General features: G+C 34.0%; 1 protein-coding gene across 2 annotated transcripts in view; it reads left to right on the plus strand.

Moving 5' to 3' along the window:
- Positions 1-8,648, plus strand: part of C11H14orf39 (chromosome 11 C14orf39 homolog) — a 50,950-nt gene extending 42,302 nt beyond the window's left edge. The window contains exon 18 of one of the 2 annotated variants that reach the window (XM_044924898.2): positions 7,740-8,648. In XM_044924898.2, the coding sequence (XP_044780833.2) occupies positions 7,740-7,939 (200 nt within the window). In that variant the 3' untranslated portion in view covers positions 7,940-8,648. The remainder of the gene's footprint in view (positions 1-7,739) is intronic. The other variant, XM_025295417.3, reaches the window with a different exon arrangement.
- The last annotated feature ends 1,379 nt before the right edge of the window (positions 8,649-10,027 follow it).

Here is a 10,027-nt window from a genome sequence, read left to right on the forward strand (position 1 = left end):
TTGCTGTGTTATGAGAGAATCAGAGAAGGCATCATAAAAGGCAACATTTGAGCAGAGACTTGAAGGAGGTGCAGGTTCTAGGCACAGGGTGCAGAGATCTTGCGATAGGACTGTGCTCAGCATGTTCATTGAACAGCAGCTAAATTTATATGGTTAGGATAAAATAAGGAAAAACCAGTAGGAAATTGAATCAGAGAGGTTGGAGGGAGAACACACCATACTAGCCCCTTAGACCATTTAAGGACTTTGGGGGGTGGGGTTTCTGTTTGAGATGGGAAGCTATTAAAGAGTTCAGCAAGGACTAAAATGATCTGACAGGTTTTTTTTTCTTTTAATTGGAGGCTAATTACTTTACAATATTGTGGTGGTTTTTGCCATTCACCCATGAATCAGCCATAGGTGTACAGGTGTTCCCCATCCTGACCCTCCCTCCCACTTCCCTCCCCATCCCATCCCCCAGGGACATCCCAGTACACCAGCCCTGAGCACCCTGTCTCATGCATCAAACCTGGACTGGCAGGTTTCATTTTTACATATGATAATATACATGTTTCAATACTGTTCTCTCAAATCATCCCACCCTCTCCTTCTCCCATAGAGTCCAAAAGTCTGTTCTTTACATCTTTGTCTCTTTTGCTGTCTCACATATAGGGTCATCGTTACCATGTTTCTAAATTCCATATATATGCGTTAATATACTGTATTGGTGTTTTTCTTTCTGACTTACTTCGCTCTGTATAATAGGCTCCAGTTTCATCCACCTCTTTAGAACTGATTCAAATGCATTCTTTTTAAGAGCTGAGTGATATTCCATTGTGTATATGTACCACAGCTTTCTTATCCATTCGTCTGCCAATGGACATCTAGATTGCTTCCATGTCCCGGCTATTGTAAACAGTGCTGCAGTGAAATTGGGTTACTTGTGTCTCTTTCGATGTATATGCCCAGCAGTGGGATTGCTGGGGCGTATGGCAGTTCTATTTCCAGTTTTTTAAGGAATCTCCACACTGTTCTCCATAGTGGCTATACTAGTTTGCATTCCCACCAACAGTGTAAGAGGGTTCCTTTTTCTCCATACTCTCTCCAGCATTTATTGTTTGTAGACATTTTGACAGCAACCATTCTGACCGGCGTGAGATGTTACCTCATTGTGGCTTTGATTTGCATTTCTCTGATAATGAGTGACGTTAAGCATCTTTTCATGTGTTTGTTAGCCATCTGTATGTCTTCTTTGGAGAAATGTCGGTTTAGTTCTTTGGCCCATTTTTTGATTGGGTCGCTTCTTTTTCTGGAATTGAGTTGCAAGAGTTGCTTGTATATTTTGAGATTAATTCTTTGTCAGTTGCTTTGTTTGCTATTATTTTCTCTCATTCTGAAGGCTGTCTCTCACCTTGCTTATAGTTTCCTTCACTGTGCAAAAGCTTTTAAGTTTAATTAGGTCTTAAATAATTACTTGGCTGCTTTATGGAGAAACAGACCTTATGGAAGCTTGGGGGAAATCAGGGAGATTTATTAGGAAGCTATTGAAATAATACAGGTGAAAGCTGATAATGGTAAGATTGAAGTCAGTGGAAGTGATGAGAAGAGGACAGATTTTAGTTATTAAAATTTTATAGTTATTTAGTTTTTAGTTTAGTTTTAGTTTAGTTATATAGTTATAGTGATTTTAGTTATATAGTTTTCTGAAGATAAGAGTTGTTAAGGATTTACTTATGGACTGGATGTAAAAATTAAGAGGAAGATGGATGATGCCAAGATTTTGATATGAATAATTATAAGAATAGAATTAACATCTATTGAAATATGGAAGGCTATAAAAGTTAATTTGAGATTGCCACTGTCTTATACAGTGTTAGGTGCTCAGTCATGTCCAACTCTTTGTGACCCTGTGGACTATAGCCCCCCAGGCTCCTCCATTCATGGAATTCTCCAGGTAAGAATACTGGAGTGGGTTGCCGTTTTCTTCTCCAGGGGATCTTCCCAACGGAGGGATCAAACCCAGGTCTCCGGCGTTGCAGGCAGACTCTTTACTGTCTGAGCCACTAGGGAAGCCCTTGAGATTGACAGGAGTTTAATTTTAGAAGTGTTATCATTGAAAAGTCTATAGTAGATATTAAGTGAAAGTAAATGGGAAATTTTATATTTGAATCTGAAATTCAGTGAGGTGAGACGTATGTTTTGGAATTGTCATAAATAGTTATTAAATACCACAATACCAGAATGAATCTACCAATTGTAGACATGCTTTAAATGCCTACTATCTAAAATATTAAATCTATTTACATTCTCCCCTTTGACTTTTTCATTCATTTGACACTCATTCACTTTAGCATTTTCAAATATTTTAATACAGGTGATGACCAAATTCATATCTTCCCTCCTGACTTCTTCCAATTCTCTTTAACTCCCATACCTTACTTTTTTAGCCTCTCCCTAAGTTTTATTGAGATAAAATTGTCATATACCACTTAAATAAAAATTTAAGATGTGTGACATAATGATTTGATGTACGTATATTATGAAATGGTATCCCACAGTAAGTTTAGTTAGCATCCATCATCAAATTAGATACAATAAAAATAAAATTTTTTTCTTCATCATGAGAACTTTTAGGATTTAATCCCTTAAGCATTTTCATATATATAGCACGATAATGTTAACTATGGCATCACGTCATTCTATCCCTAGTACTTATTTATCTTATAACTGGAAGTTTGTACTTTTTGACATCATCACCTCTGGTAATCTGATCTCTTTTTCTGTGAGTCTGGTTTTCTTTCTTTTCCGATTTTTTAGATTCCACTTATAAATGAAATTATATAGTGTCTGACTTATTTCACTTAGCAAAATGCCCTCAAGGTCCATCCATGTTGTTGTAAATAACAGGATTTTTTCCTTTTTTATGGCTGATATGTCTATATGCATTTTTAGATATCTGACGACTTCTTTATCCATTCATTCATCAGTGTACACTTAGGTTATTTCCATGTCCTAGCTATTGTAAATAATGCTGCTATGAACATGGAGGTGCAGAAATTTTTCCAAGTTAGTGCTTATTTCTTTTGGATATATTCCCAGAAGTAGAATTGCTGGATCATATAGTAGTTCTATTTTTAATTTTTTTTTAGGAACTTCTGTACTGTTTTCCATAGTAGCTTTAGCAGTATATAAACCCAACAACAGTGCACAAGGGTTCCCTTTTCTGTACATCCTCACCAACATTTGTTATTTCTTGGCCATTCTAACAGGTATGAGATGATATTTCATTGCATTTTTAACTTGCATTTTCCTAGTGACTAGTGACATTGAACATCTTTTCATGTTCTTGCTGGCCATTTGTATATCTTCTTAGGAAAAATACCCATTCAGACTGTTTGTCCATTTTTAATTGAATTACTTGTTTGTTTGCTGTTGAGTTGTATGAGTTCTTTATATATTTTGGATGTTAACCCTTTATTGGCTATGTAGTTTACAAATATATTTTACAATTTTGTAAGTTGTCTCTTGACATTGTTGATTGTTTCTTTTGTTGTGCAGAAGTTTTTTCTTTTGCTTGTGCTTTTAGGTGTTATATCCAAAATATTATTGCCAAGACTCAAGTCAGGGATCTTTTTTCATGTTTTCTTCTAGGAGTTTCATAGAATCCAGTTTTAAATTTTAAGTCTTTACTATGTTTTGAGTTAATATTTGTGAGTAGTATAAGAGGTCTACTTTAATTCTTTTTCATATGAATATCCTATTTTCCCAGCACTGCTTATTGAAGAGGCTATCTTTTCTCCATTGAGTATTCCTGGCTTCTTTATCAAATATTAGTTTTATATGCTTAGGTTTATTTCTGGGCTCTCAGTTCTGTTCCATTGAGACAGTTTTGTCTCTTCATTTCCAGTTTCGAGGCCTTTATTTCTTTTTCTTGCCTGAATGCTCTGACAAGGACTCTTAATACATGTTGAATGGGAGTGTTGAGAGTAAACACCCTTGTCTTGTTCCTGATTGTAGAGGAAAAGCTTTCAATCTTTTATTATTGTGTATGATGTTAGCAGTGGATTTATTGTATAATGTCCTTTATTATGTTTATTATGTTAAGGTGCATTTCTTCTATACCTAATGTTTTAAGAATTTTATCATGAATAGGTTGAATTTGTCAAATGTTATCTGTGCAACTACTGAGATGATCATTTAATTTTTCCTTTCATTCTATTAATGTGATATATCACAATGATTGATTTGCATACATCAAACCATCCTTGCATCCTAGGTATAAATCCCACTTGAGCATGATGAGTGATCCTTTGTTTTGCAAGTATTTGGTTAATTTGATTTGCAAGTATTTTGGTGAGAATTTTTGCATCTGTATTCATCAGAGGTATTAGTCTGAAGTTTTTTTTTTATGGTAGTATCCTTTTCTGGCTTCGGTATGAAGGTAAGCTAGCTTCGTAAAATGTGTTTGAAATGTTCCATCTTCTCTGATTTTTTTTTTGAAGAGCTTGATAAAGATTGATAAATACTTCTTTAAGTATTTGGTAAAATTCACAAGTGAAGTTATCTGATAGGACTTTATTTGTAATATAATCGATATCTCTTTATATCTAAAACGTCTGTTGACATTTAAAACTCAGCATATCTGAAATCAAACTGGTTCTCTTTCTGATGTACCTGATGGTATCTCCATTTTCTAGTTGCTAAGACTCAGAACATCAGTCATAATTGTAACTTTTTTCTGTGCCTGTGACTACATTCAACAAGTCATCAAGTTGTGTCAGTTCTCTCTTTGAAATACTTTTCTTTTCTATTTTCATTATATGGAAATAATTAAATTTAGGACTCTTATTATCATTCACTTGGGCTATTTCAGTAACATTGTAATTGGTCTTTTTATCCTTTTAAGTTACTTATAGATCATACCCCAGTTACTCTTCCTTATGCACAGTATTGACCATCTCATTGCCCTGGTTAAATACCTTTAATGTATCCCCTAGAGTAGAAAATTATGCTCCCAGTTTTCTAACCTAAGCCTTTTCTCCTATTAAAATAATTTATGCTTTGGCTATACTGAAGAACTCACTGCATCCCTAATCTGCCCACACTTTCTTACCTACTTTTTCTTCCTGAAATCCTCAACTTCCATCTCTTTCTAACCATCTTTTCAAGACCAAGGCTCTTCCATAAAACCTTTTATTTTCCCTTTTGACATTCCATTCCAAAAAAAGTGTCTCCCTGAAAGGAACTAGATGAAGAATATTCTCTAAACTATAAAATTTGGGGCCCTGGTTGGCTGCTGCTGCTGCCGCTGCTGCTAAGTCGCTTCAGTCGTGTCCGACTCTGTGTGACCCCATAGATGGCAGCCCACCAGGCTCCCCTGTCCCTGGGATTCTCCAGGCAAGAACACTGGAGTGGGTTGCCATTTCCTTCTCAAATGCATGAAAGTGAAAAGTGAAAGTGAAGTCGCTCAGTCCTCTCCGACTCTTAGCGACCCCATGGACTGCAGCCTATCAGGCTCCTCCATCCATGGGATTTTCCAGGCAAGAGTACTGGAGTGGGATGCCATTGCTTTCTCCCCTGGTTGTCTAACAGTAAGTAAAGAAGATATAATCTGAAGACTGAGTTACTTAGTTTATGAAAACTTCCCAGATCGACAAGACGGGCAGCAGTTGGAATTGACTTTCCATTAGTCATTTTTAAAACATGGTAAAAGCAGAGTTTTGTTGTTAGTTGCCAAGTCATGTCCAACTTTTTTGCAACCCATGGACTGTTGCCCGCCAGGTGCCTCTGCCCATGAGATTTCTCAGGCAAGAATACTGGAGTGGGTTGCCATTTCCTTCTTCAGAGAAAAGCAAAGTAGCCATATTTAATTAGATTATTTCTAGATATGAGACTGCTGTGCATCCTATTACAAATTATAAATATTTAAGACATTTTCTCAATTTTTAGTTGTTATATAGAAATAAAAGTTATTTTCTATTTTGAAAAAGCTCTCCCCTTTACTTTTCTGATTCTCTTTTTTAAATACATTTTCGTACCTGTACTATTATTATGCTGTAATTACTTATGAATATATACAAAATCTTTTCTAATCATAGGTTCTTTGAGGACAGGACTCTGTTTTATTCACCTTTGAATTCTCCCCAGCACCTGGACTACACAGTAATCTTGAATAGTAATCCATTATTTTATTTATAGTGATCATAGTTTTATGAATACTTCATATGAACTTCTTTTCTTCTGAAATTAAAATAATGTCAGACTCATTTTTTTCAAAGGGAGATTTAAGATTTTTAGTTCTTCCTGGATCTTTAGCTATGTTATATCTATTTTCTTTTGTTTAAGTCTTACATATGTATACTAAAGTCAGTGGAAAAATGAAGAAAGGGAAAGAGGAAGAACTCAAGATCAGTCTATCCATCTGTCCATCCCTCTGTTCATCCATCCACCCACCCAACCTATTGCTGGTTAGATCAGCTTTACTCAGGGTAAAGTAACCAAGATATTTGAAAATATATGAAATTTCAAAATGGCACAAAGTGAATTGTTTTGCTTAATGTATTAATTGAATTGGTTCTCTGTGGAAAAAATAAAGATCCTTTAAAAGACTTATTTCAAATGAGTCTTTGGATTGCTATACATTTTAAATTGTTAAATAGTAATTAAAATTATAATTAAGGTATTGAAATTTTATTTTACAATTATAGTCTTAATATAATGAATTAAAAACAATATTTTTCTTTAATGGCAGTTCTTGGAATCATTAACTAAATAATTCTTTATGAAGTTGATTTCAAAAGTTCCTTTTAAAACTATAAAACTCTTTTCATTGTTCTGTCAATTTCCTTAAACAATGCCATGAAAAGTATATTGTAGTTACTCAATAAATAATAGTTGAATAAACCTGACTTATATAGTATGTTTCAGATCACTGGATCTTCCTCCATTCTTTTTCTATGATTTTAGGTAATGCCAAGCATTTATCATCTCTTTCCTGTTTAGCCCCATTTCTAAACATTTTCCTATTCCAGTCTTTCTTATTATCTCTTGAGAAATTCTTATAAAGCAGTTCAAATTGTTTCATATCTTTGCTTGAAAACTTTTAATGTTTCATCTTATCTACCAAATAAAGTACAGATTCTGTAGTTGGATATTCATTCATTTTCAAGCTCATCTTTGTTAATTCCACTTTAATAACTCTCTGTTATTTCTCAATGCTTCTGATAAGTTGAATTGATTTCTGTTTCCCTTATATTTCTTATGCACATCTGTTTCTGTTCCTCCGTGCTATTCTCTCCATCTGAGATTTTTTATTCCTTTTTCTACCTTATACACTAGCTTTCATGGTGACTCAGATGGGAAAGAATTTAATTCAGGAGACCCAAGTTCAATCCTTGGATTGGGAAGATTCCCCTAGAGAAGGAAATGGCAACCCACTCCAGTATTCTTGCCTGGAGAATCCCAGGGACAGAGGAACCTGGTGGCCTGCAGTCCATGGGGTCGCAAAGAGTCAGACACAACTGAGTGACTAACACAACACTCTTTATATACTTGAATTAAAATTACATCAAAGTAGGGTTTAAGTTTGAAGCTGTTTAACCTTCCATAGTACAAAAGACAAAGCTTTGCACATAAGAGGAAAACAATTAAATATCTGATTTAATGTTACCCTATTTATTGTATGCTGTGCACTGTAATTTGGTAGGTTGTGCAGTTATGTAACATAAATTGCATGACATTGTAATATTTATCTTCCTCAGGAAACTTATTTGGGAAACCAGAAAGAGAAGATGCCTTTACTTTTTCTTTTCCATCAGACTCTTCAACTCATACATTTGGAGCTGAAAGAGATGCTTTTAGTTTTCCGTTTTCATTTGAACAGGATCAAAACTCAGCACTTTCTTCTGTAAAAGGGTTTTCATCTTCCTCACAAAATACCACACAATTTACTTTTTTTTGAACTAGTTACTGATTTATTGAATTATTTTACTGCTCTGTAATTATCTAGGGCATAAATTTATGTTGTTACTTAAACTATGAAGACCACTTTCTTTTGTTGATTAAAGAAATAATGGGTTACCATAGTAACATTATTTGATTATATTGATTTAATATTGAAGGAAATTAAGCCTGGGTCATCTACATTTATTTTTATTTGCAGCATTAGCTATCATTATTTATTTTGGTTTTGATTTTGCAAGCTATATTCTTTGAGAACCTATGCTTCACTGCTACAGTAAAGAGAGTGATACTTTATAATGATCTTGAAGAATTTATACTATTGATATTGAATAAAATGTTATTTTTTATAATACAACAAAAATTTAAATATTACTCATTATTTTAAGATGGTATCTTTAATAGAAGAAAATTAAATATGAATGGCTAATTTATGAAAGTTGAATGGTTGCATTAATGGTGATACTGTTAATGTTTATTTTTGCTTAAACCTTTTCGAAGAACATTTAGAACCTCGATTCCTGTTTTCAAACAAAAAATTCACCTTTATGTTTTATATATATTAATAGTATTTGCTTGTCAATCATTTATACAGCTTAAATTAATAATTAAATTTTTATGAAATTGTATAAATATAATTACTCAATATCTTTGTACCTGTGCTTTTTAAAATTAATTGTATTGAGTTATGAAGTAATAAAGAGTCTGACTTCATAATTTGATCTGTGACTGCTGAAAGATTTTGAGCCTCACCTGTTTTCTTCCCCTCCTGCCCCACATCTGGTCAAACTGGTAAGAAAGCCCAGGAGTTTCCTCCTTTGGCATCATTGGAATGTTCAAAACCATGTACAGGAACTTTTGTCATGGCCTATCCCTAACTGCTGTAAAAACCCAAAGCTAGTATCTCCTTTCTCTGCCATTTTCAGACTAGGTTTTCAGATCGGGTCTGTTCTCCCCATAAAATGTTATTCTGTAAGTAATAAGCCTTGTCATACCTTTTTGGAGTGTGTGGTGTCACCAGTCTCAATATCCAAACCAAATTTTGGGTGAAAATCAATCTCACTTCTTCAGGATGTCTATATATATCACAATTGTAGTAACTAAACCTTCCCAATCTTTTTAGAAGTCAAAAGGATGGTATTACTAAGGGTAGAAAGAATTTAAGGAAACTTTGGACTGTTTTAAAAATCTTCAACAGCTGGTTGAATGATGACAGTTTCAGTTAAAAAGCTGGAATTTTTCTTTTTATATCAACTATTTTATTGTGTATGATTTAATTAATTGGTGGTTTTGACATAATAAGGACACTAACTATATATGAGGAAGGATAAAAATGTTGTAACTGCCTTGTTACTTAGAGGTTCAAAACTGGTTTTAGCTTTGAGCAACACACTGATGGCATGGTTTATTTTTACTCTTAAATAGAGAAATGTCTAGCAAACAAGTATGGTTAGATTTACCATGCAAAGGTAAAATAAATGTTTTTAAAGTATCTACACTGTGTGTGACATTTTGAGGACACATAAAATTGCTAGGGATATAGTATTTAAATTTTTAAAAATATTTATTTATTTGGCTTAGTTGAGCATGTGGGATCTTTGTTACAGCTCTTGTACTTCACTCTAGTTCTGCTGCTCGGACTCCAGAGTGCACAGGCTGTCTCCCTGCTGTATGTGGGATCGTAGTTCCCTGACCAGGGATCGAACTGTGTCCCCTGCATTGGAAAGCAGATTCTTAACCACTGGACCACCAGGGAAGTTCCTAAGTCTTTATACTTAAGGAACTTAAAATTTAGTTGAGGAGACAAGTGTAGGAATCAATATAGCATATTAAAATAAAATAGTTAATAATCATATTCTATAGCTTATAACTTGGTCTCTGCAAGGGAAGAGATTGAGAAACCTTTCTTTTCTAATTCTGTCATCATGGACTGGAAAGCCTGGGAAGAATTCACTGAAGAGGTAGGACGTGAATTAGGATTTTAAAGGTATGTAGATTATAAAATTCTTTCATAGAAGGTTGCCTATTTTTAGTTTTACATTTTTTATTGCATAATTTTACTGACTAGTGTTTAGTACAATTTCATTAA

The sequence above is a fragment of the Bubalus bubalis genome, chromosome 11, assembly GCF_019923935.1.
Source record: "Bubalus bubalis isolate 160015118507 breed Murrah chromosome 11, NDDB_SH_1, whole genome shotgun sequence".
Classification (NCBI taxonomy): domain Eukaryota; kingdom Metazoa; phylum Chordata; class Mammalia; order Artiodactyla; family Bovidae; genus Bubalus; species Bubalus bubalis.